Genomic DNA, 27,249 nt, shown 5'->3' with positions numbered 1-27,249 from the left:
ACAGGGCAGGAATCAGGCTCAGGACTATTTTGGCAGGGAAATCTGTGTTGCCCAGTATGTGGTCTAAAAGGGGGACTGTCCCTTTGGCTCCATGAACTTCTCACCATGCGGAGGAGCGTGCCTGTGAAGGGTTGAAGAAGGGTCTCTCTTAAAGTGTGAGGCCAGTGTGAGGGACATTTTCCTGAGTGTGAGGACAGTGCTGAGTGTGTGTGCCCCTGCGTTGGGCATCACCTCTCACAGACGGGCTCCCACAAGCCCTTGTGCTGCTCCATCCCTCGCGCTGTGCCATTTGCTTCTCCCCTGTGAAATGGGACCAGCAGTCTTCTCATGGCACTTGCCAGAGTGCAGTGAGAGAAAGAATGTGAATGAGGGTTTGTACACCGTACAGGCTTACTCACATGTCATTTTTTTACGGTGTCTCACTGTTGAATTCAGAAGCCCTGGATGGGGGTGAATTTGAGCTTTGTTCCTTTGGAGGTAGGGGTCTTGCACGAATCACTGTACATCTCTAAACTTTGAGATTTCACACACACACACGAAAATAATGCCATGGGACAGGTGGAGCTGCTTATTGAGACCCCAGTGCTATTCCTTTTTAATCCCGAGTGATTAAAACCTGAAGGATCTAAGGGACCAGGGAAAGTTGTTAAAGGAGGATGTAGACTGTCTGACCAAGCATACCCGGACGTTAGCTGGGGTCCCACTGCCTTTTCAAATAGAGACGAGAAGCCTGCCCCAAATTGCCTGTTCCATGCAATCTTGTTTTTCCCACGCAATCTTCTTAAACCAAGACAAAGCTTTGCCTATAGCACCCCTCTTCTAAGGAACAAACATCAGCCTCCGCTCTCTTCAGTCCCACCTCTCAGTCTGCCTTTCCCCTGCTACAAGCACTGAAGCCTGGAGGTGGTTCCCAGAGCCGATCCCTTTACCCTGGGTCATTCAGTTTGTGGCTAACGGTGAGCATTACATCCGTTTCAATCATCGTTTTGCCCACATCCCTCCTGAACATCTCTTAGCTTAAGACGGACCATTCCTCCATCACAAACAAGACCCTTTGGAAGGGTGCTTCTGTCCTCCACCCAGCCCAGCATCACCTTCTGCCAACCTGAGCCGCCCACCCACTTGGTCCTGGCCTCTAGCATCAGGGAGAGTGAACCCTCAGTCACACCCAATCTCTCAGGCCTTCCTCTCCCCAGTGGGAGTCCTGGCCTGTTGTGAAAGTCCACATTACCTGGATAAAACTGCTTGTGTTAGTTATATTTTGCTATGATATTTTGTGTGCATATATTTTTAATTTGTGAATATTGTGTTGTGTGAGTGCACATACTTTTCGCTCAGCACTGTTTCTAGGATCCTTCCATATGTACCATATGTACTGGTGTCATATGTACTCTGATCCTTTGCTCCTAAGGGCTGCACAGTGCTCCCCGGTGTGTCCCTGGACACTTGGCCTACCACCTCCCCCAAGCAATGGGCCTGCCGATACCTCCGCAACCCCCACCCCACCACAGACAGCAGGGAAGGGCACCACGGCTTTCTTTCCCCCTTAGGGACTGTGTGAGAATTTCTTGGAGCAGAACAACCAGTTTCCAGACTTTTCTATTTCCCAGACCTGTTCCGGGAGAGGATCTGGAAGAAGCTAGAGCAGAGAGAACCAGAAGAAAGGTGGTGTGGGTGGAGGCTGGGGAGATAAGGGGGACCCAGAGCATGCTGGGCCTTTATTGTTGGCCATGGCGAGAATTTTGGTCGTTATCCTAAGAACCAGGGGAAGCCACTGAATTAAACTAAAACTGGGGCTCTGATTTTTCTAAGGCAGCAGTGGGTCTTTAGCGCTAGAAGGGCCCTGAAACACCCTGTGTCACACTCTGAATTGACAGGAGGCCTCTAAAGCCTATGGAGGCAGTGAGATGCCCAGGATCAAACAGTCCACTAGAGGCAGAGCTGAACTGCCACTCAGTCCTTGTGACACTTTGCCTACATTATGAGGCTCCTCAGTTATAGAGGACCATCTGAGGGTTGCAGCCTCTGGAGGCTTGGGATTTGTTGGCACTACTGTCCTGGGGGGGTCTCTGGTCACTCTTGCTCCTTGCTCACCTCCTATCACTGACTCTCCTAGACTTCTGAGGACACTTTATTAGGACCCACTGAAGAACCCCAAGCCAGCATCTAGCCTTCTGCTGCCATGGGGCCTCCAACCTTTGATCCCTTCTGTGAAACTTCCCATGCTGCCTTAATGGGCAAGAACTGAGCCAGAAGGTTAAAGACATGCGTGCCGATGCTGGTTCTTACTCTCTGGACCTCAGTTTCCTCATCTGTGAAATGGGAGGGTGGAACAAGATGCACTCTCAGCTCTGTCCCTTCCTTCCCATGCATTTGTGTTTAAGTCTCGCCCAAGGGCCTCTCTGTCAGTTCTTTTCGTTCTCAGCATGGGGGCGGGGGATGCTGCACCCTCAGAGTTTCATTGACCCTTTCACCCTTGTACTTCTGGGCCTCCGCTCCAGAGAGGCACGAAGAACTGAGTCTTTGTTTGCAACAACAAAGCTGTTTGGTTCTATTTCAGATAGAACCATTTTATTAGATCCCATCCAGAGAGTACTTGAGTTGCATTTGGTTTTGAAAGCTTGTTAGCATTCCGGATTTAATTAACTGGCAGAGACAAAACTGCCCCACTTGCACCACCCCCATTTCATGCCCATTCTATCCACCACCCCAGTTGCCAGTCAGCAGCCTCAAAGCCCCTACCCATGTGGGGGCGGGGACCCATTGTCCTCCTGGGGGGCCCACCTGGCAGATGAAAGGGAAGTTCTTACTGCTGCCTCTGTCTCAGCTCCCATCTCCTGCACCCCACCCCCTCCTCTCTAAATTCTGCCTACTGTTTACTGAGCATTCACCCTGTGTGGGGCACCAGGCTGAGCCCTTGGAATGCTTTACCTTATGGTATCCTCAAAATCCAAGAGACAAGCTGTAGTATATCTGTTGTGGAGAGGACAGATTAAGTCACTTACGCAAGGTCACGTAGGTAGTAAATGGCAATGCCATGCCTCAAACCTAAGTCTGTGTGACTCCAAAGCTTTTACTTTGAGCTACTAGACCCCTGCCTCCCTGGAAACCAAGCCATTTGTGGGGATAGCAAGAGCTGCGCTAGAGACTTGTAGGGTCAGGTCCGAGAGATATTTCTTGTTACTTGGAAATCTGCCTGCCTATAGCATCCACATACAGGTCTTGCCTTTTGAAGTGCCCTCTTCCCTCGCAGGTGTCTGCAACCACATTCAGCCCCCTTGGCTACCAGCCCCCAGCCTGCCCGTCTCCAGACTAAGCATCAGATACCCTTAGTTCCCAGACATCTTCCCATCATCTTGGTCCCAGTCTTGCTTTTCTCTGACCCCGCCCCCACCGCATGCCGGAGTGTGATAGTCTGTGCCATGGGGAGAAGGCCTGTCCCCTTTGTCCTAGATTGGGCTCAAGCTCCTTCTCAGGCTTACTTCCCCCAACAAGGAAGAGGAAGAAGCAGCGAAGGCCCAGGCTGGGGTGTCCAGCTGGGTCTTATTTTCAGGGAAACACGTAATAAATGGTGAGCACCCATGTTCTATTCCGGAATCCTCTGATGCCAAATCACTTTCCTTTCCCATGCCATCCTGCCTACCTGGGGAATGCAGAGATAAATAAGACTTGGGCCCTGCCCTCGGCCAGCTTACCATCCAAAGGGAGCAAACACGTACTGCCAGCCCAGATCCTTGCTGTGTCCTTCTGTGGATGTGTCCGCTGTGTTACTCACTGATCCGTAGGACTGAGCATCCAGAGGGCCTGTGGGAAGCCTGTGCAGACCCGCAGAACTCCACACCCACCATCGCTTTGCCTGTGCCCGGAGGGGCTAGACATTTTTCATCAGGGCTCTTCTCAAAATTCCTGGGAGTCTTGCCGGTAGGCATCAGTACTGAGACACAAAACATCCCCAGGGCAGAGAGCAGGTGCTCTGTAAATGTGTGCCAGATGAAAACACTGGGGAAACTTCTCTCACCCCAACACATCCCCTCTGACTCCCAGTTTACCTGCGGTGCACTCGCCAAAAGAGAACAGAAAATGGGGCCACCACCCCAGCCTGTCCCAGTAAGGACGGAGACCACAGCAGGGCCCATGCCCAGCAAGGCCTAGCTATCCCTCAGAACCCAGGGGAGTGCTGACAAGTGTGATGATTGCAATGGCAGAAATGGCTGATTGGGCCTATTCATTCTAGACTCTGAAACTGAATTTCCCTGGCAGTACCTCCCTTGGTTCTGCATTCAGGACCTACCCAAGCAAAACTTCAAAATAGGCCTGGTCAGCCTGCCTCACCCCCTCTTGTGGGTTGCCAGGTCTTTCTGTGGAATAGCAGAGAGATCATGGACTGCGGAGTCCAACAGACCTGGGTTCATATCCCAGTTCTGCCACTTCCTGACTCTGTGACCCTGGACAAGCGACTTAACCTCTCTGTGCCTCTACGGCTCCACAAGTGAGACTGGACAATAAAGTCAACCCACGATGTGGTTATGGGTATTAAATAATGAGCATAAGGCTTTTGATGTGTCTGGCTCAGAGCTGGCAGAGTAGGAGCATGACAGAGGATAAGTCTTCCCTGCTGGTTAACCCCCTCATAGGTGGAAGCTGTTAGAAAACCGCTCAGGCTTCCTCCTCATCCCACCCACACTTCCCTCCATCCCCACAATAAGATAAGAGCAATAATCCTATACACAAGTATCCAAGTCTAATGGTGGGATTTCAGACGCAGTGATAAGCTGTGGAGTCCAGCACCATCTCCCAGATAGATGAGACCGTACTTCTGAAACATTGAGAGGTGGGAGTGTTGGAGATTTCTTAAAGATGATGCGGAGTGGAGAACAGAATACCTGAGGTAGTCTCATCTAGTGTGTTGGTTAATGGAATGGGCTCTGGAGACAGACTGCCTGAGTTCTAGTCTTAGCTTATCCGTTTATTAGCTGACCTTGGCCAAGGAACTTGACTTCCCTGTGCCTCAGTTTCTTCACCTGTAAAATGGGAGTAAGAGTAGCACCTACTTCCTAGGATTGTTGTAAGGACTACATGTGTTAATATGTGTAAAACATTTAGAGCAGCGCCCAGCACATGGTAAGCACTCTTTCTGTGTTAGCTAACAGTGGTGATGGTAGCAGCCAGCATCCTGGCTCTGCCATTGGCTGGCTGTTGACCTTGAGCAAGCCGCTTCCTATCTCTGGGCCTCAGTTTCCTCATCTGAAAAATTAGCAGACTAGATCAGATGCCCCTCAGGGCCTGTCAGGCTCTGGCAGTCAGTAGTTCTAGAAGCCTGGGCAGGACGGAGTATGATGTTCTGTTAGTCAGGGTCCCCTGTGACTTAGGTGGGCATGGCTGGGAGGTCACCCTGGCCATGTTAGGGAAGACTCCCTCCTCATGTAAACAGGAACAGGCCGAGCCAGCCTTCTGCTCCAGTTCCGGTGAGCTAGCAGCTGGGAGCTCCAAGGATGAGTCACTGACAGGAGCAGCCACGGGTTCTCCAGCTCAGGAGCCCCAGGGCACACAGCTGCAGAGCTTAATGGTGGGATCTGAGTGCCTGTGAAAGGAGAAGGATCACAGTGTTTCCACACGCCCCAGGTAAATCTGCAAGCCATTTGCCTGCAGGCCCTACCCAAGGCCCTAGAGCTTTGGCCTGGGATACTGAGCTCCTGCCTTCCAGGACCTCTTCCCTCCCTCCCTCCATCCCTCCCTCTTTCTCTCCTTTCCTCCCTCCCTCCCTTCCTCCCAAACTCTCACCATCTCCCGGCCTTTGCTGCAGTGACCCTTTCCTGAAAAGCATTACGGCAAAATGGAAAGATCACTTGGTGTCAGGAAGCTCTGGGTTCGAATGTCAGGTCTGCACTTCTTCTGGCAAGCCACTTAACCTCGCTAAGCCTCAATGTCCTTGTCTGGAAAACCCCCTTCACGCTGCGCAAGAGGCAAGCGCATGAGGAGCTGGTGCGATGTTAAATCACTGTCAGCAAGCTGCCTCTGAGTCAGGGTTTCATGCCTGGCAAAGCAGCTACCTCGCTGTGAACTATTGAAAAGCCAGCCCTTGACACAAGCAGCCGCCTCTCACCGACAAAACGGGGCTGCGGATGATAATATCTACCTCACAGGGCTGCCGAGAGAAGCAAATGCAACTGCGTGTGCAGAAACGCTTTGGGAACTGCACAGAGCCTGCCCAGCAAGGTGGCATTGTCATTCCCAAAACAAGACAGTGACTGGAAGGGTGGGCAGGTCAAGGACAAGATTTGGCGTCATCTCTAGGAATGGGACCGGAGGCGAACAGGACAAGTGGGCCCAGGATGCGGTGGTCCATGCAGGCAGGGACTGCTTTGAGCCTGATCCGGTGCTTGGCAAAGTATATGATTGGTGCTCAATACATGTGTGTTGGACTCACACATAAAAGAGCAGAGACTGAAGTCAGCCCAGTTCTCCACCTCCCACACCTTCCACCACTTTCTACTCCCTGCTGCTGAGATCAAGGGTTCTTAACAAGAACCCCTCCAAAATTGTACATAGATTATAGTGTGTGTTTGAAAATATATCTTCCTGAGTAAAGAAATGTTAGATTTCTGCCCAGAAAAGCTTTTAAATAAACCCTGCTCTGAAAGGTGGGCATCTACCAGACGCTTAGTGAGTATCCCACAGTTGGATTTATCTGGCCCCGGGGCTGCCAGGTACCCTGTGGATTTAAAACAAAACGAAACAGAATGACAGCCTCCACCTTTGTCTCTGAGATGTGCATACAGGGCTCCACCAGCCTGCAGTTTTTCTTTCTTGCCTGTTAGTTAACCTGCCACCTTTCATATGCAAAAGTGATGCTCATGCATCATCAGGGGCCTGACTTCTGTCCTGTATGACTGGGTGGGTCTCACAGAGCTATGCACACTCTTTCAGTCTCTTTCACATGTCCCACTATGTACATTTAGGTGTGACAGGTGGGAGTCAGGGCCCCCGAACCTGGGAATATTAACTAGGCCTCCTGGTATCTAAACTTACAATGGTGATCTCTTTTTAAAAATATTTTTCTCACTAGAAATAAATATATGTGTATGTGTATATACATATACTGGGGGTGCCAAAAAATGTGTACATATGACTTGTATTTAGTATCAGTATATATTGAGTATTACAATTTTACTAGTTTTTTCCTTTCTTAAAATGTGTATACATTTTTTTGGCCCCTCTGTATACTTATACATATGTATACGTATAAATGTGTGCGTGTATTTGAGGAAATCTAGAATACATAAACAATGAAACAAATCACCTCTAATCTCACCCTCCTCCAAAGAACTGTTGTTACCGTATTTCCCCAAAAATAAGACCTAACCAGAAAATAATCCCTAGCATGATTTTTCAGGATGCTCGTAATATGAGCTCTGCACCAAAAATAAGCCCCAGTTAAGATCGTCAGCCAGACAGACGCATTTAGTATGTCTGTTGCAACACAGAACAGACACATTGAATTATAAAATAATAATGTTAATATACAATTAAATATAAATAAATAATATTGACATTAATACTTAAAATAAATGATAATATAAATTATAATTAAGTATTTGTAAATACTCAAGCAGGCACCTTTGGATGAGAGGTGATCGCCTATGTAAACAGATGAACTCGAGACTTATTGCCGAATCAGAGTACAGACACAACGCATGAATAGCGTGTGCACTTGATAATGAACGGACGTGGTTGTGTCTAATATGAATCTTCATAATTCAGTATGTCGTGTGTTGAATTAAGACATACTTAATGCACTCATGTGAAATAAAGAAATGTTTTCTGAATTTTGGTGCCTGCAATTTTTCATTGCTTTTGTGTGGACCATCATTCTTAACTGTCATCATTTTTGTTGCCACTCCTGTCTCATAAGTCTTCAATTAACACTTGATTTAATGGTAGATTTAAAAGGAATAATATTTTTACCCCCAGACAAAATGAGTCCAAAAAAAAGAGCTATTCTGTCGAGTACAGGAAAGGAATCATGGAGGATTCCGGGGCAAGAATCTCACGGCTTTCTGCAAAGAGAAGAAGTTAGATCTCCGAATGGTCTGAAAATGGCGAGCAGAGTACAATAACCTCAGTCAACAGGTAGACGAGGGAAATACTAAGAAGCGTAAGTGTGGATCAGGTCGGCAACCATTATTTCCTGAGCTGGAAGACATCATCTGTGAATGGACTGCTGACAGGAGAGCAAAGGCTTTGATTGTGTGTAAGGCTGATATTCAAGCATTTGCCCTTGCAATGGCACCACAGTTAGAAATATCCCCAGAAGAATTCAAAGCATCACAACACTGGCTCGATGGCTTCCTTCAGCGATATGAACAGTCTCTAAGATCGACAACACTGTTCAAGCTGGAAGATACTGAAGTTATTAAACGTGCACTTGCATTCAAGTCCTTTGTTGATGGCATCGACTTTTCTAAATATCAACATGATTGCTATAGATGAAACTACAGTGTTTATGGGCCAAGGATCTCAAACGATCAGAGGGGTGCCTTGTCAGTCTACATTCCCTCCACTGGTTACAAAAGTGCACGTGTTACCTGTATTTTGGCAATTTGTTTGGATGGAAAGAAAGCCCCACCTCTAACCATCACTAAGGGCAAGAAAGATAAGGTTGAACGTGTTTCAGGCATTTATGTTCTTGAAACCGAAAAAGCCTGGTGCACACACGCAGTTATAAGGAAGTAGGTCGATTTAATGCTGCCATTTGTTTTGCGAAGTGGCCAAAGAGGTCTGCTAGTCTGGGATTCAGCCAGCACTCACCGCGCTAAAGACATGAAGAACTTCCTTACAGAAAGAAGAAGAGATCAAATAATGATTCCCGCAGGAATGACTGCCTATCTCCAGACTCTTGATATTGCAATAAACAAGCCATTCAACAACAATTTGCACATGGAAATCAATGACTATATTGAAAATAGAAAGGAGAGAAATCAGCGTGGAAACTTTGTGAAGCCTAGCCTGCAAGAGGTTGTGACTTGGGTGAAGAATTCCTGGGATAAAATCACTGACAGCTGTGTTGCCAATGCACTACGAGCAGGCTACATGCACAAGAAGTGCTCATTTAAGGAGAGCGCTGTTGCTGGACATGAGAGATTGGGGCCAATGTTTCTACAGGAAATGGAGTTGCAAGAGATTCAAGCCAGAATTCGGGGTTTGAAGAGTTGTGATGATGTTCCAGAAGAAAATGACATGACTTTGAATAAATGTAGATTGTTGTACATGAAAAAATAAGACATCCCCTGAAAATAAGGCGTAATACATCTTTCGGAGCAAAAATTAATATACGACCCAGTCTTATTTTCGGGGAAATACAGTAATACCTGGCTTCTCTTCTTCCCACGTACTGTGAATGACATTTATGGAGCACTTACTATGTACCAGGCATACGCTGTGCTGCATGCTTTCCAAGCATGATCTCATGTTAACCTCTTCTCCTAACATCAGGTATTCTCTACCTTTTTATACGCACATTTATACTTTCTTAAATTTTAAGACCAAGGACATCATACTGTTTTGTAACCTTGCCTTTCTCACTCCACAGCATCGAAATTTCTTTTCATGTTATTAAATATTCATCTACAGAGTCATTTATAACAGCGACATGATGTTTTATTGCAGGCAAGTTCCGTGCTTCTCAGACTGGGGTACGTGTACCCCTGAGGGCGAAGCCACAGGATAAATGTAGCACATTTTCCTGAAGCATAAATTTGATTCAAAGCTTTGGGAGGGAAAAAAATAACACCTTATTTTAATCTCAAAACAAGTACAGACATACCATAGTATAGAACAAAGAGTACCCATGAATTTTAAAAACAAAGCAGCCAAGTTCAAGATTGTGTGAGCGTGCTGTTTTTCCCCAAAAACCCAAGTGCCCCTGTCCTCTGAGGATGGCAAGAACATCTGAGAAGAACTGAGTTCTAGTTCAAGCCCCTCTTTTTAAGGCAACTGCGAGCCAGGGAGAAGGGATTGTCCAAAGTCCACAGCGTGTGTGTTGCAGAGCCAAACCACGTGACCCCTGGGCCTGTACCCCTCCCAGCTTTCTGTATTTGGCAGCATTGTGGACTACTTATTTGAAGGGTGTGGGTTGAGACCTTGCTACTTGAGTAATCAACCCTCTGCTTATCAAAGTGTAAACTCTTGGCTTCCAATGTGATCCACCTCTTAGCAGCAGCTTTTGCTTTTTCTCCTTGCTGGCCAGGATCTGAACCGTGTGCTCAAGTGGTTAGTAACTGTAGCTTTTATGGGCAAAGGTAGATGCCCTCCCCCAGCTCCCTTGGACTCCACCAGCACTTAGATTTTTCACTTAATGTACTATATTATAAACACGTACCCGCTGGTCCATTTTACCCATGAGACTGAGGATCATGTGTAATCATTATTAGAATCTGGAATGTATTGAGCACCCACTAGATGCTCCGTGCTATGCTGGGTCTGTCATCTGTAGTATCTATAGTCTTCATATAGCCTTTCAAAGTACATATGATTGTCCTAATTTATCAGTCAGAAAACTAAGTAGAAGATTGTCACTTACCCCTCATCATTCACTCATTTAGTAAGTATTTACTGCAGGTTCACGTGCCAGGACTTGTGTTAGATGCTGTGGACCGTCATAGTGAACAAAACTGATACCACTCCTGCCCTTACAGACGAGTGGGGGAGATGATAGTCAACAAATAATTTTACAAACCGTAGTGAGTGTAACGTAGCCCAGAGACCGTCCCACTGCCTCGGTTTGAACCTACCTCGGCCACTTCGCTAGCTGACCTTGGGCAAGTCTCTTAACCTCTCTGCATCTCCTCTTCATCTTCTGTAAGAAGAGGCTGACAGTACTACAACTGCACAGGGGTGCTAGGAAAAGGGAGTCAATTAGCACACATACAGCACTCACAGCAGGGTCTTGCCCATTCCAGATAGAGTGCTGCTGCTGGTGGAACGAAGGAGAGGTGTGGGGTGCTGGGCATATATGATAGGGCAGGACCTTCTTCCGCTGACATCTGCTTGCGTTCTACAAGATGAATAGGAGTTAACATGGCTAAGTGTTGTTGGGGGGGAGGGGATGTTCCCGGCAGAGGGGAGAAGAGCATGTGCAAAGCACAGAGGGTGGCCTCACCTGAGGAGCTGCATGGAGGATGGCTGGCACACAGCAGGTGCGAGCCATACAGGGTCAGCATCAGGGAAGGAGGAGGCTGTGATAGAAATACAGCTGTCTCGGACCTGGGCTCCGCACCACGCTGTTGATCCAAACCATGGGAGATGCTCGGTACATGTTTGTGGCGTGAGCAAGCAAGCACATCAACAAGCAGCTACGTTGGCCTCCTGTGGTCCTGGCTGTGGGGGTTCCATTGTTGCCCAGCCAGAAAAGGAGTCCCTTGTCCTATATACACAATGGTGTGTGGACAGTCCCATCCCCACTGTCAAGGGGTACGCGTCCATTTTGCTGCCCCCTCTCTTTTTGGCACTAGACTGAAACATGTGGGTTTGGATGGGGACCTTCAACATCTGGGACTCACCAAGGTGTCTGCTGCTGGAATCCTTCCCTACGCTACACTCAGGGCCTCAGACCTAAGCCAGTGGCATCAGACTATTTTAGTAGTGGAACCCTGTGTTGAAATAACCTTAGAGGAAACCCAGTGTATGGAACGGAGACAAACAGAGCTTCCATGGTTGAGCCACAAGTATAGGAACTCAGAGCACTTGGTAATGCCTGGTGCACCTTAGAAAATGCTAGGGCTCTAAAAAGCACAGTTAGAAAACCAAGGGTTGAGCCTAACCCCCATTTTCCAGGTGTGGAAACTGAGGCCCAGAGAGGAGGTAGTGCTCCCAAGGTCACACAACTAGGGACAGACGCAGAACTGAATCCCAGGTGTTTGAGATAAATTCTGCTACACCAAGATTTTCCTCTGCACCACCCTAGCCGCACCCCACACCCCCTCAGTGTGGGGTCTTGGGGAGGGGCATGTGGCCATGAGCTTGTCAAGTGTCCAGCTTCCAGCCCCAGTCAAAGCACAGAGCAAGAGAGTCAAAAACCCAGAGGGCAGGCGTGGGTGGCTTGTTCAGGTTCTCACCTGGTTATTCTCTCTCTCTCTCTCTCTCTCTCTCTCTCTCTCTCTCTCTCTCTCTCTCTCTCTCTCTCTCAATTGAGTTTGAGGTGGTTGGTTCTTGTTTCCTTAAGAAATGCAAAAGAATGACGCTACATAAACTCAACAATGTTAACTCCCTGAAAAACCTCCTGCCATTTTAACTCTGTTACTGGAGAAATAAAAGAAATAATTTGTCCACCCACACTTAGCTCTTTCTGACGAAGGTAGGTGAATATTGCTTTGCTAATCGAGGGTGAATGCTGGAAGTGGAGCCATGCTGACTGATTCCGGATTGAGAGGAAGCCACAGCAGCCCCAGAAGGAGCGGTCCGTCGTGGGCCTGCAGGACCCGAGACATCGGTCTGCTGTCTGCTTTCCACAGGTCTCCCCCAGCCGGTAGTGATGGAGGCGCTGGACCAGGCGGAAGGGCTCGCGGACTCGCAGAGAGAGATGCCACTGCCCCCACCTCCCTCACCGCCCTCAGAGCCAACTCAGAAGCCAACACCTCAAGGCACCAGGAGCCATTCCCTCACTGTCAGGAGCAGCCTGTGCCTACTAGCTGCCTCCCAGTTCCTGGTAAGGGCATTGCAGGCCTCATAAGGGCCTGGAGATGGTGTGTGTCAAGGGACAGCCTTCCAGGGCCTCTCCGATATTGCTGTCTGGGGATACAGAAAGATGAGGGGCCTGCGTGGTGCCCCTCATTGACTCGCAGCCCTTGGGCTGGCATGAAGAGAAGGCTGGAGTGCTGAGCTACAGCCTAGATAGCTAAGCCCTCCTTAACCCCAAAAGCAGGAACATAGCCCCCTCACCCTCCCCACATCCTCCTGGTCCTGCAGGGGTCTCTCTGAGGACTTCTTGTCTATGGATGCATCTCTGGGAGACTTGCCTTTTTATGTATTCAGCTGGGGTGGAGGAGTCCTCTCTGGGAAGAGCTTTCTCTTGGCTCCCTTCAGTTCACTTTTCTCCAGAGAGAGTCCTGAGGCCTTCTCTGGGCACAGGGTACCTCGGCCCTTTCCTCAGCTGCTCAGTCTGGACCTTGGGGGGCCAGGTTGAGGCAGAAGGTGAGCTCTGCAGGGGGGGAAATGGAGCCGAGGAGCCCGGGCTCCAAACTCGGTCTGCTTGTCCCAGCTTGCCTGCGGGATGCTCTGGCTCAGCGGCTATGGCCCCATCTGGTCACAGAACGCCACAGACCTCTTCTCCTCCTTGCTCACGTTCCTGGAACAGCTAGGACCCACAGTGAGTAAGCTCGGGGACCCCCAGGGTAGGAGGGAGGAGTTGGGGGCCTCCAGTCCCACCGACCCTTGCATGGGGCTTCTCTGAGTTCAGAAGATACTTATTTCCTCAGCTCTGAGGCGCTTCTCCCTGCTCCCCACCCAAACCTGGCCCAAAGTTTTCAGAGCCTTGGTTCTGTCCCTGATGAAACAGATGAGATCTCTGCCCCCCACCACCTGACCTGTTTGTCTCATGTCCCCCAGGCCTGGCTGGGCATTGGGACCTGGGAAGTTTTCAGTCTGCTGCTGGTCTCGCTGTCTGTGCTGCTCATTACCACCCTGGTAAGGCGCCTCCTGACCCGACTCAGTGCTCCCCTCCTCTGACCCTGAGGCTGATCCCCGAAAGCTCCCATCTGACCTATAGACTAGACATTCTAGGTAGGGCCAAGGACAGGGCATCTGCCTCCTTCAACCAGTTTGTCCAGCCTGGGCTGAGAGGCAGTTTCTCAAAATTGGTTTACAATGTTCTAGGCCAGGGGGAGGGGCTGAGGCAGGGAGAAGACTGGAGTAGGAACTCCCACACCCCACCCAGAAGCCCTCAATCCACAAGGAATTGAAGGTGGGGGAGGGAGGGGATAGGAAGGATAAGGGGGGGGGAGCCTCCCATCTAGGGGAGGGGCAGTACCTTGTAAACAGCTCCTAGGAGAGCAGGGCTGCTGTAGACATACTAAGGGGCAGGGGCCTCAGTCCCATGGACAGGCCATCAGCCAGGGGGCAGCGGCATGGTCCCAGGTCCGTGATGCCATATGCCTCCAACTAGGTGTGGCACCTCCTGAGGGCTCCCCCAGAGCCACCCACCCCACTGCCCCCCGAGGACAGGCGCCAGTCGGTGAGCCGCCAGCCCTCCTTCACCTACTCAGAGTGGATGGAGGAGAAGGTCGAGGATGACTTCCTGGACCTGGACCTGGTCCCGGAGACTCCTGTGTTTGACTGCGTGATGGACATCAAGCCTGAGGCCGACCCCGCCTCACTCACCGTCAAGTCCATGGGTCTGCAGGAGAGGTGGGAGGGGTGGAGGAGGGGTGGGCTCATGGGCCCTGGAGCTCTCAGCTCCTAATCAGAAGGGTGGATGCCTGACTCTAACTCCCGGTGCCCAGGACCGAGCCGGCCTCGTAGCTTAGCCAGTGTAGACACATGCTCTTTAGGTCTGATGCATGTAGATCAGAATGCCCCAAGGTGAATGCTAAGAAATACTGTTACTGCACACCAACACACAGGCATACACACGGGTACACACGTGCACACTCACACGTACACTCCTGTGCTCAAGTAAGTTTGGGTAGGTTTCTTTACTGCAAGTCTAGTCAGAGCCTTTAACATGCATGTGTTGTAAATCAACAAGGGAGTAGGCTGTGGCATGCCTCAAAGTCACTGGACGACAGAACCCTCCTTTAATAGAGTACCTCGCAGCGTTCCACAGAGCACACTTTGGGAGGTGTCGACACCCTCTTTTCAGAGCCCAGTTGGGTAAGCCAGATCACACCAGGTTTGAGTTGCCCACATGATGTCATAGAAGGAGCCAGAAAACATAGCTTTTTGTTTCAGCTCTGTCACCCCTTACTGCACAGGCTTGGGCAATTTCATGCCCTCTCTGGGTATTGGTTTCCCTGTCTATGTAATAAGGCCCTTCCTATTGTGCGCCTTTCGACACTGAACTCTGTAGAGTTTGTCCAGGGTAGACATCCTCGCCACCACTGTGCTGCCCTTAGAACTCCCTCTTTCCCTGACAGCTGAGGGTCCCGGCCTCTCCTGGATGAGATGTCCTTGATTCATTGGCACCCTCATCCCAGCCTACCGGGCCCAGGACCATGATACAGAGGGTCGAGCCCTGCTTCTCTTCTCTAGGCAGGTGCCCTCTCTCTGGGAGCTTCCCGGGGGCCACAGGGCTGGGCAGTGCCTCCAGTAGTGACACAGGAGAGTCCAGGGGAGGGCTGTGTTGAGGCTGCCTCAGATGGAACCTTTGGTACAGGGGCTCCCAACCCCCCACTCAGCGACTCCACTGCAGGAAGGAAGAGGTGGGGAATTGGGCCTAAGCATTGGAACTGAGACTCGTGCTCCTTATATCAGGGGTGCTGTTCCACCCCCACTCCTCTTTGTGGAATGCATCCTGTTCCCACTCCTGATCCCTCCCTCCCTCATCTTCCTGCTGCAAGGCCCCTGGCTGATGCCCCTCCCTGCCCCTGAGACTCACTTCCTCTTTCCTGGTTCTTCCAGGAGAGGCTCCAACGTCTCCCTGACCTTGGACATGTGCACACCAGGCTGCAACGAAGAGGGCTTTGGCTATCTCATGTCACCACGGGAAGAGTCTTCCCGCGAGTACCTGCTCAGCGCCTCCCGCATCCTCCAGGCCAAGGAGCTTCACGAAAAGGCCCTGGACCCCTTCCTGCTACAGGCAGAATTTTTTGTGAGTCCCCTGAGCCGGCCACCCCATGGTGGTCAGACTTCTGTGCTCGTGTCAGTCACCCACCTAACAAGGCAGTAGAGCAGGGTGCTCAGAACTCAGCATTAAATGCTAAGTTTAAAATAGATTAACATCATTTCATTATCAGCTCTCCTACTGTCTTGGGCAAGCTGTTGCTCCTCTGGGCCTCAGTTTCCTCATCTGGAAAATGGGGCTAAAATAATGGGGATGTTGCAAGAATTAAAGAGATCACTAATGTGTGCAAAGCGCCCATCCGGGTGATGAGTGTACAGCGGCATTCTCATCTTTAGTGCCCAGTACTATGCTTTGAAAGCCACAGAAAGCCTTTTCTTCTGACTCCTGTTTTCCCACCCTCCTCCTGCCTGACCACCAAGCATTGTTCATCCTGCTTTGATGTCTCTCCACCCCTGTGGCTGTAATTTAAGGTGGTCCTGATCACCTCCTTTCTAGTCCTCTGCAGCAGCTTCCAGCTGCCTCCTGTAGGCCTTTGAGGGATTCAGTAAATGACACCCCTGTTTTACCTGCCTGAGCACTCAACCAGTTAAGAGTTAAGACCTAGGAGATCACAATATCACCTTTATTTTTGTTGATAAAGACTAAGTTTAAAATGAAACTTAGGTATGTAGCAATAGTGAGCTTCCTAATACCGACCCCCAGAATTAACAAACTTTCTACCCACCCCAGGTGGTGCCAGCACACCCTGGGCCTCTCACCCCATGGGGCATCCCTATAATTCTTTCCCGGCAGGAGGGCCCCACGAGGAGGAGGAAGGAAGGGGCTGGGGCCCAAAAGCCCATTTCTCAATCAAATGCACCTATCAGGTAACGTGCCCACCTCTGTGGGCATGTTGGACGAAAGGTCATGAGTATTTGAGGACAGTCCCTCCTGGGAGAGGCCAGAAGGTTGGGGAACCGTGTGCCTCCCTCACAACTTCCCTCACTCTAGGCCACTCTGCTCCCTGTCTGGACTGGATGGCTCTCCCTCTGAGTAGACCCGCACCACCCTGTGACCCACTGCTCCAAATTCTGTAGGACTTGGCACGGCCTGCATTACCAAGTTGGGCTAGCCCCAGCCACCTTTTTCAGCCTCACGTCCCCTGACCTCTGCAGGGACTGTCCACTTCAAAGTGGGCCAGCCCCTGCTGTGTCTTTCTCCTCCAGCATTTCCACGCATCATCCCCCACCCTGGGTGCCTCCAGAAAGAAAGCCTTCCTGGACCACCCAGCCCTTACTCCTGCTCCGAGTTCCCATTGCCATCACCGCCCCTTGAATAAGGGGCTTGCGTCCTTTCTGTTATTTCCAGTAAATCATTGTCGATTTTGCCCAGAGAGAAAGGAACACAGCCTGCACGCCTACTCCATGGGGGCCTTTACATGTTTTTTATTCTTTTGATTCTCACAACAACCCTAGAAAGTGAGTATTAGGACCCTCCTCTTACAAAGTGTATCCTCAGTGGGTCCAAACAGTGAGCACAATAAAACTATATGTGGTCAGGTGCTAAACTATGTGGACAGATAGATGGGGAGTGAAGAGCTGAGAGGCACCGGGGAGTCATCCCACAGGGCATGGGGGGAGGTGAGGCTAGAGGGGAACCTTAAAGGGTGGGCATGATGTGGAGAGTTGAAGAGGGGTGCTCTCTGCAAGTGGAATGCCATGAGCTCAGACCTGCAGGTAAGATGGAGAATGGCATGTTAGTAACAGGAAGAGACCAGCATAACTAAAGTGTGGCTCTCTTGAGAGCAGCCAGTGGTAAAGAAAGGCCAGATCTCAGATGACCTCACGTTCCAGGCAGAGAAGTTTACCCATGGAGCTCTGGACACAGAGAGTGGCTGGGAGCTCAGAAAATAGCTCCTTTCCTGCTGGAGAATCAAGGAAGGCTTCTTGGAGGAGGTGGCATTTAAGATGGACAGGACATGAGATGAGGATAGGGGATGGATGTTATCACACAGTAAATAGCACAACTTTAGGGTCTGAGATGGGGATGTCCAGGGCGAGAACACGGATCAAGAAAGCCACTCAGCGTGGCTGTAGCACAGGCAGTGTGGAAGAAGGCAATGATTGGCCAGGTCGCTTTTTCTCTTGTTTTTCTTTGTTCATGAACCATTTATTGAGTGTCTGCCATGTGCCAGACTGGCTCTCGATAAGATGTAGTAATAATAACGTTTATTATGCATTCAGCCTGTGTCAGACACTGTTCTGAAATTTTTTTAGGTTCACTAACTCATTTAATAGTAAATGTTTGTTGCATGAATGCATGTACTTAACGCCTGCCCCAGGACTCAAAGGTCTGTCTATGAGCGTCAGCCCGCCGCTACTCACACCCCCATGTGGTCCTCCTGCAGGAAATCCCCATGAACTTTGTGGATCCGAAAGAGTATGACATCCCTGGGCTCGTGCGGAAGAACCGGTACAGGACTATCCTGCCCAGTGAGTACTCACTGCCCCAGGGGATAGGGACGGGCTCACCCTCACCTGGGTGCCCCCTCACCCTGAGGAAGACCTTAATTCCAGAGCTAGGGACACAGCTAGGTGGGGGTGCACAGTGAAGGGAAATGCCCCCTAGTGAGGGCAGAGGTTAGTTAATTTCTTCACACAGCACTTGGACCCTTGCCCTGGCCAAGTGTTGTGCTGGGCTCTCTGGAAACCCAGAGAGAAAGAGTGATGATAACAGCAGCTCCTACACAGTGCGTGGTGACTGAAAGTGTTTTCACATCCTTTGTCTCTTCAGATTTTAAGGAGAGGAAATTAAGCTCAGAGAGGTTAAGTGGCTCATCCATAGTCACACAGCTTGGAAGTAACAGAACTGTTTCACACCGGGCCTCTGTGACCTCAGAATTGGGCTCTTTAGTTTGCCTCGAGTTTAGTTTGTCCAGAGTGTGCATCCTGGAGCAGGCAGAGCCACCCCACAAGGGAATGAGCTTCCTGTTAGGGAGTAAGCACCCCGTCAGTCAAGGTGTTCAAGCAAGGCTGTATGAGCAGTCCCCGTCCCCTGGAAGGTCTGATAGGGAGTTTCCCCCTTTAGGGGCAGTTAGACCAGGTGACCTAATGTTTCTCTTTCAGCCCTTGTGTGTCATTTTCAGGTAACTTTAATCAAGCCCCTGTCTGCCGGTCACCCTGCAGAGTTTTGGCCCCAGGCCCCAGGGCTAGCTTCATGGGGGGAGAGGGGGCTGTGACTTGTTGAAAGTGAATCCCCACAAACCTACTCTGCTCAGTTTATGGAGTGACGAGGCTTTAAAAAAGCAGTTTGCCGTCAGCATTTCCAACCACACGTAAGATGTCATGACTTATTTTTAACTTTTAAAATATCGACTTGTGGTTGCTATGGTTACACAGTCTCTAGGTAGTTCCAGTTAAACAAAGCACCATTTAAGGCCAGGATGCACGATTCAGGGCTGCTCACCTCTTGCCTCATCTTGCCCCCCACCCGCCCACCTAGCCCCACCTGGAGGGAGTGGCTCAGGTATGTCAGAACCTGGGCCTTTGCTGGCCACACAGAATGGCCACTGGGGAAGGGCCTCTTGGCACTGGATAGCTGAGAGACCTCAAGCTACCTCCACCTATGTCCTGAGCCTCCAGGCCCCTGAGCCCAACAGAGAATTGACCCTGTGCTCTCTGAGACTGGAATGGGGGCGCTGAGGGGGAGCGGTGACCAGAGGGCAGAAGCACCCTCTCAGATCCAAGACACCCTGAGATTTGTTCTCACATTCATTCTGCACATTTCCTGAGCCCCTGCCCCTGGGGCTGAGAATTCAGACATGAATGAGACACAGACTGTGCGTAGGGAGCTCACAGGCTAGTGGGAGAGACAGATCCATGGACAGTTTCAGTACAAAATGACCAGTAACCCAGCAGGCAGCACCGAGAACAAGATGCAGGGGAGCAATTTCTGTCCATTTTGCCACTGTGTCCCAAGCACCAAAGTAGTGCCTGACACATGATAGACATTCTGCACCTATTGGAATGAGTGAATGAATGGGTGAGTGAGTGTGAACGAATGAATGAATGTATGCATGCATATCTCTCAAATCTAACTCCCCCTCTCCATCCTCACTGCCAAATGACTTTTTCAGGGGGGTTGGGCCTTCCATGTTTCCCAGTTCCCAGGGGCGCTATTTACATAGACTACATTGACATAATACCCTCTGACCCCTGACGCTTCTTACTTGGACCATCACAGCAACCTTCCAACTGGTCTCCTGATTTCACATTCTCCCCTCCTGTCTGTCTTCTACCATTGTCACCAAAATGATGCAAAACAGAAATCCAGTTGTGTCATTCCCCTCCTTACACACTGTCATGTCACTCTGTAACCCTCGGGTTTAGGTCCAGCCTTACAAGTATGGTTTATAAGACCTTTTGTCAACAGGTTCCTCTCCAGCTCCTCTCTCATCAGCCCCCACCTGCCCTGTGCACTTGAAACAGGCAGAACAGTGTTCCCTACTTCTTCTACTGGTCCCTCAAACCCAGCCCAGGTACCACCTCTTCTAGGAAGCCTGACCACCCTAGCCAAATCGAGGGGCCCCTCTATTTCCTCATCCCCAGTGGTCACAAACCACACACTACTTGTGTGCCTGCCCAGCACCCTGGGACAAGGACGGTATCGTGTTTGTTTAGGAGTGTCTGCTCTCAAGCACAGTGCCAGGCGCAGAAGCGGTACTCAGTAGGGTCAGTGGGACCATTCCCATTCCCACAGTGGTTCTTTAATACCAAAGACCCCGATGTCTGGCCAGAGGGGGCGGTGCCCACTTGGGGCAGCTAATGTGGGCACGCGCTGACAAGGAGAAGAGAAATGGCCCATGCAGCACTCCCTGCTGCTCCCTTCTGCTGGTCACCCAGAGCCCCCTTCTGCTTATCCTCACTCCTCTCCTTACCCTCGCTCTTGTCCACTCCTGATACCCCCACCACCCCTGTCCACAGAGCTGCCCCACCCCCACTCCCAAATCAGCTACCAGAACTTCAGGCACTGGGGCTGGGGCGGAGGAGAGCGGAGGCTTGTACTGTTTCTCCTGCCGGGAGTGGGATCGTTCTTTTTACCTGTTAACTTATACCTGCTATATAAGTTATGGCAGGCATAGAGTGTTTTCTGTTATACAGTGTCTTCTGTGTGCCGGGCCAAGTTACTGATCTAAGAACTCGGTAACGTTCACTCTTTTAACCTTTACAAGATGAGTGAGGTTGTAATGCAAGAAATGTTCCCACTTTACAGATAAGGCACAGAGAGAGAGGAAGTAAATGGCCCATGTTGCCACTAGTAGCAAGTCAGAGACAGACTTAAACCCAGGCTCTCTGGCTCAGCGGTGTAGACTCTTACCCACTTCCCTGTACTGCCTTTGAGATCCCCATGCTGTACATGCCGGAAGCGCTTTTAGTCCAGCCTCCTTATACAGGAGAGAAACCGAGGCCCAGGGAAGAGAGAAGAGTGAGCTGTTGACAAAGTTAGACCACAACCAGGACCGCGGGGTCCCCAGCCAGCTTCCTGCCCACCCCACACACTGTTCCCATCTCAATCCCAGCCGCTGCAGGCTGACAGAATAGTCAATACAGAGAGGCTCTAGCTGCAACAAAACAGATTCTATTCCAGGAAGAAGAGCAGGATGTTATGAGATTTGATGTGTGAATAGATTTAAGAGAAAAAAATATCCTTTTGTACACACAGCTCTGCTGTTAAGACCCTACCGTCTCATCTCAGACATGAAAGGCTTTACTCCTTTCATCCCAATATTCTCCTTCAGTTTTCGTCCCCAAACTCTTAACAGCCCTTTAGAGTTATAAAGTACTTTACAGTTTACGTAGCACTTTCACAGCTGTTTTGTCACTTACCTTCTCAACAATCCTAGGAAGTAGGCATCTTTATCCCCATATTACAGACAGGAAAACTGAGGCTTAGAAAGGCCATGTGCTATACAAGTGTACACAGCACATTGGTGAGAGTGAACACTTGAATTCTCACTGCCCCTGCTATCCAGGATGTGTACCCTAGGTAATTTCGTTCTTAGCTTTCTTCTCTCCAGAATGTGAGGTATAGTGAGTACAGGACAGCTTAAGGGACACAGACAAGGGCCAGGCATTGATGCTGCAGAGGCAGAGACCCAGGGTCTTGTACTCTGACTTCCTCTTCAGCCTGGGCCCTCACCTGCCACAGTGGACCATGAGGATGGGTCAGTGTTTTGCTACTGGGGAGGGGAAGGAGGAACTTCAAGAGTTCCAGAAGAAGTGTGGGTGCCCTGAATGGGCCAGACAAGGTGGGCCCTGCCCCAGCGGGCTTGCACGTGTCACATCCCAGCCTCACCTGTCTCCCCCACCCCAGACCCTCACAGCAGAGTGTGTCTGAGCTCACCAGACCCTGACGACCCTCTGAGTTCCTACATCAACGCCAACTACATCCGGGTATGTAGCCCTATCCCGATGGCCTCTCCCTGAAAAGGAGGCCCAAGCTAATGGGACCCATCCTTTAAGCTTGTCCCTAAGCCAGGGAGGCTACTGCGAGCCCCCGGGAAGAGCCTGAGTGTAGAGAGTGGGTCCTGGGAACACTGCGTCTGACCCTGACAGCCTGGACTTGGCTGGCCGCAGGGCTACGGTGGGGAGGAGAAGGTGTACATTGCCACTCAGGGACCCATCGTCAGCACGGTCGGCGATTTCTGGCGCATGGTGTGGCAGGAGCACACGCCGATCATTGTCATGATCACCAACATCGAAGAGATGAACGAGGTAGGTACCCCTGTACCATCACCAGTTGTCTGCTGCTTTGTGCCTGTGCTAAGCGTCTTGTGTCCCTCTTAATTCTCACAGTCTTGTGAGGTTGATAGTGTTGACTCTGCTGACAAGGTATAAGGCTCAGCGAGGTTAAGTCATTGGCTCAGCGCCGCACAGACAATCAGAGGCAGAGCCTGGAGCTGACCTCTCTACCTCCAGTGCCCCTGTTCTTAAGCAGGATGCTCTGCTGCCTCCCAGCTTCCCACGGCTGGCACTGGCTATTTCTATACCTGTAACACCCCCATTTAATTGAAACCCCAGAAAAGTCCTTCAAAATGGGTAGTACTCCCATTTTCCAGATGAGGAAACTGAGACTCAGAAAAGGGAAGTTAACTCACAGGTTATGAAGCTGTACTCTCTAACTGCAAACCTGTTGCCCTTTGATATCTCTCCTCGCTAACCCTGGATGGGCACTGGGGAGAGTTTGATGGGGGAACTGGGAGAGTATCTCAGCCTGATCTGGGCCCCTTCAGAAGTGCACCGAGTATTGGCCAGAGGAGCAGGTGGTGTATGATGGTGTCGAGATCACCGTGAGGAAAGTCATTCACACTGAGGATTACCGGCTGCGACTCATCTCTCTCAGGGTGAGGCCTGGGGCTGGGCTGGGCTGGGCTGGGAGGATGGGGGCAGAGGCTTGATTGGGGACTCCGCAGAGAACAGGTCCCAGAGTCCACTGTAGCTGAAATCAAGGCCTGTGTCTCCCAGGATTTACTGATAAGCAGGGATGAGGGAGGGGTGAATGGAGCTGGGGGTCAGAAGCAGGACCAAACCTCAGTTGTATTTCATGCTCTTGGGCTCTCTCTGTGTCTACACTGTCATTCATAATGCCTTCCAGCTCTGCTTCAAATGCACCCAAATCCAGGACTGTCTGGATAAGGGGTCTCCAGCTGCCTCCAGCCCTGTCCTTATAACTGAAGAACCATGGTGACTTTGAGATCCCGGCTAGAAGCAACCCCTTCACCTGGGATACTCAGCTTCTGGCCTGTAGTACCCAATCTGTCCACCAGAGGGAAGGCACTCCTTGCTGCGTTTGGGTTGCACAAAGAGGTGGTGATTACAGAAAAGGGAAAAAAGGAAGATACACAAAATATGAGCAATACAAAACAGCCCAGAAGAGTTGGGGGAGGCATCCTCCCACCCCGAAGTTGTGCTTCTTCCAGAAGCAGCATAATAAAGGAGACTGTTCCTTTGGAATCAGGAGAATCAGTGGGTTCTCATTTTGAGAAATGATAAGGGGAAGGTGGAGCCACTGTAATAACCCCAAAGGCTGGAAGAGGGGAACCGGGCACCAGAAAGCGTGATGCCCTATTCACGCTTGGAAAGTCCAGTAATGCTGGCAGCCATGGGGTCCAGCTCAAGGCCTGAGACTTTTTCCTCTGAGCTGCGCCCTCTCCACCTGAGCAGCTCTGGGATATAGGCCTGGCTAGAGGGCAGAAAGGGCCAGGACATGGGGAGCAGAAGCTGTGGTAGCTGCCACAGCCAGATAAAGCAGGAGCCCAAGGAACCAGCTTCCTGATTCCCCAGAAAGAGAGGCTGGGAGGCGGGGGCTGTCTCATCTTCTCAGTGCCACTGGGCTGGTTAGGGAAGAACTGGGCAGTTTAGGGTTGGGAGGTACTTACTTCTTTCCATAAACCTTTACAAACACCTGCCCTGGGCCTGGTTCTGGGTTGGGTACTGGGAACACAGAGCTGTTCAAAGCCTGGACTCTCCTCAAAGAGCACCCATGTATGGTAAGTACTGAGCTAGAGGTAGGTAAGAACACAGAAGGAAACAGCTAGCTGGGGTACTCAGGGAGGGCTTCCTGGAACTGGTGATGCAGAATGGGGTTTTGAAGGATGAGTAAGAGTTTGCCAGGGGGCAGACAAATGGAAGGAGCATTCCAGGCAGAGAAAAAAGTAAAAGTAAGGACATGGAAGACAGAACAGCTGTGTGTCACACACATGCGTGTGTGTGTGTGTGTGTGTGTGTGTGTGTGTGTGTAGCAGAGGGTTTTATCTACAAACCATTAGTGCAGGAGCATAGAGTACCAGTATGCAGGGGTAGGAGATAAGCCTAGAAGGGTAGAACCTGCAATGCATGTAATATTTGCCAGGCTGAAATCTAAGGAGAATGGGTTTTGTTCAGAGAGTAACAAGCACCATGGAAGCGTTCTGCGCAGGAGAGCAGCACGTCCAGATTTCTGCCGTAGGTAGACCATTTTGACTGGGGTGGAGATGGTGCAGTCTGAGGGCAAGGAGAGGTTTACACAGGGAGAGATGATAAAGGCCAAAGTGGAAGAGAGGTGTTGATGGTAGAGAGAGGGACAAGGAGAGGAGGGAGAGAAATGACCATAGTTGCCAGGGGTGGGGGTAGGCAGACCAAGCATAGTGAGGCGAAAGGAAGGGTCCCGGAGCTCTGGTTATGTGACAAAGGGGTGACTGGGCTAGTTGTTAAGATCAACTGGGAGACAGGAATGAATTGGAGAGGGACTCTTCACCTCTCTTAGATGATGCTGGAGTTGCTGGGGAGAACTGATATAAAGACCAATGCTGACATCACTCATCAGCCCCCACTCCCGAGATGGCTATGGGTCTCTTGTCTGCTGCCACTGGGCAATGCGGTATAGATGGCAAAGGCCAGAGGTTCCACTCCCTGTGTCCTCCCTCCTGTGTTCTTCCTCCCCCCATCCCATCTCCATCTCTGGGCTGGTTTGTGGGCTCAGAGAGCTCAAGTGTATCTGGGGTGGGCCTCTGTCTCCTGGCCAGAGCGGGACCGAAGAGCGAGGCCTGAAGCATTACTGGTTCACGTCCTGGCCCGACCAGAAGACCCCAGACCGGGCCCCCCCACTCCTTCACCTGGTGCAGGAGGTGGAGGAGGCCGCCCAGCAGGAGGGGCCCCACTGCGCCCCCATCATCGTCCACTGCAGGTGGGTCCTCCCAGCCACCAGCCAGGGCAGGGCAGCACCCCCTGCTGTCCTGCCTCTCACCCTGCCCATCCCCTCGGCCCTCAGCGCCGGGATTGGCAGGACTGGCTGCTTCATCGCCACCAGCATCTGCTGCCAGCAGCTACGGCAGGAGGGCGTGGTGGACATCCTGAAGACCACGTGCCAGCTCCGTCAGGACAGGTCAGCCCACAGGTGGGGGCGGGAGCACAGGGAGAGCTAGAGCCCCAGGAGCAGAAGGCAGAGGCTGACCTGTGTGTGGGCTGAGGGGCGGGAGGACGTACCAGGTATGGACCAACTGGTTGACGGGAGGAGGGAAGACAGATGTGTAGAGGGGCTGGATGAAGAGGAAAGAGGAGTTGCTGGGGGCCGGAAGGTACAGGGGCTGAGAGCAGTGGGACATGCCGTCTCTGTCCCTGTTATCTATGTCAAAGCTGGGAGGGGCAAGAAGCAACAGGGGAGTGGCTGGCAAGGGTTGGCCTCTCCAAGCTGCGTAAAGACAAAGCCCCTCACAAATGACTGGTATTCCATGGGTTTGGGGGCCATCCTCCTGCATCAACCCCATCCCCACTGTGTGTCTCTGCTGGGCAGGGGCGGCATGATCCAGACGTGCGAGCAGTACCAGTTTGTGCACCATGTCATGAGCCTGTATGAGAAGCAGCTGTCCCGTCAGCCCCCGGAGTGACTCCATTCCTCCTCGGAGGTCCCCTGGGCACCACCCAGCCTGCGTCTGGGCCCTCCCCCCAGCCACCCCTAGGGCCCTGCCTTGGGTCCTGGCCTGCTCCCTGCCCTGCCTCTCCTGCTTCCTTCAGCCTGGCCCCTTTCCCCCAACATAGCTCTTCCTACTGTATATATTGGGGAGTGGGGCGGGGTGGGGGAGGGATGGGCCAGGCCAGGCCTGGGGCCCCAGGCCAGGCCTGACCCACACCACACAGACCTGGGGCCTCAGTTTTTAATGATGGTTTCATTGCTACTTAATCCAAAATGTTTGTGCCGCACTCCAAGTGTTCTGCCACAGCGTATTCTGTCTGTCCATCCATCTCTGCTGTCTATACCGGACACTGTGTCTCCTCAGCCTGGGAAACGGGTAATGAGCTCCAGCCCCTAAGTAGCCCAGGCAGAGGTGCCTGACTCGGGCGTCCACCCCACTTCTCCCAACAGGCAGATTACATTTTGCCCCCAGTTACTGGGACAAGGGTGGGGAGAGGGGCCTGAGGTCCTGGGGGTCAGGCATGGTGAGCTTTTGAGAGCGGAGAAAGATCGCAGCGGGGAGAGAGGAGCATCGCAGCCTGGATGGCCTCTGGGTGTCAGATGCTCCCAGGAGGCAGTGACCAGCCTGTGAGGCATTGGGAGGGAAGGGGACACATGGGGGCTGGGAACCCAGAGGACCTGGGCCCTGGTGGGGGCGGAAGGGAGAGGTGTAGCTCCGAAGATGGGGTAGGAACTCAGCCCCAGATCTGTGTGAAACATTTTCCTGTGTTACTGTGGGAAAGCCTTCCCAGAAGTCTTGCTGCGTGTAGCTCTGCGTGTGTTCCTGTGTCCCTGCGTGTGTTGAGAGCCCATCTGCAGGGCATGCATGACTCTTTGGCAACATGTGTTATCTTGGAGCCACGTGTTTTTATTGCTGACTTTAAATATTTATTCCACGGCAGACAGAGACACTTGGTGTCTTTTTATAATTTGCTCGTGGTCATTGAATAGAGCAATAAATGGAGCATTTTGAGCAAAACTAGCCCTCTTGGGTCTGTGTGATTGCC

The 27,249-nt window shown here is 51.2% G+C and overlaps 1 protein-coding gene across 2 annotated transcripts in view; it reads left to right on the top strand.

The window, feature by feature from the left end:
• Positions 1-27,224, top strand: part of PTPN5 (protein tyrosine phosphatase non-receptor type 5) — a 55,878-nt gene extending 28,654 nt beyond the window's left edge. Inside the window, exons 3-14 of one of the 2 annotated variants that reach the window (XM_019714966.3) lie at positions 12,510-12,703; positions 13,256-13,363; positions 13,603-13,680; positions 14,159-14,400; positions 15,613-15,802; positions 18,162-18,246; positions 22,127-22,206; positions 22,390-22,527; positions 23,046-23,156; positions 25,317-25,477; positions 25,562-25,675; positions 26,084-27,224. In XM_019714966.3, coding sequence (XP_019570525.3) covers positions 12,510-12,703; positions 13,256-13,363; positions 13,603-13,680; positions 14,159-14,400; positions 15,613-15,802; positions 18,162-18,246; positions 22,127-22,206; positions 22,390-22,527; positions 23,046-23,156; positions 25,317-25,477; positions 25,562-25,675; positions 26,084-26,177 — 1,595 coding nt within the window. In that variant the 3' untranslated portion in view covers positions 26,178-27,224. The other variant, XM_019714967.3, reaches the window with a different exon arrangement.
• The last annotated feature ends 25 nt before the right edge of the window (positions 27,225-27,249 follow it).

The sequence above is a fragment of the Rhinolophus sinicus genome, chromosome 14 (genome assembly GCF_057876585.1).
Source record: "Rhinolophus sinicus isolate RSI-liver-muscle chromosome 14, RSI-T2T, whole genome shotgun sequence".
Taxonomy (NCBI): Eukaryota; Metazoa; Chordata; class Mammalia; order Chiroptera; family Rhinolophidae; genus Rhinolophus; species Rhinolophus sinicus.
This window is presented reverse-complemented; position numbering and strand designations above follow the sequence as displayed.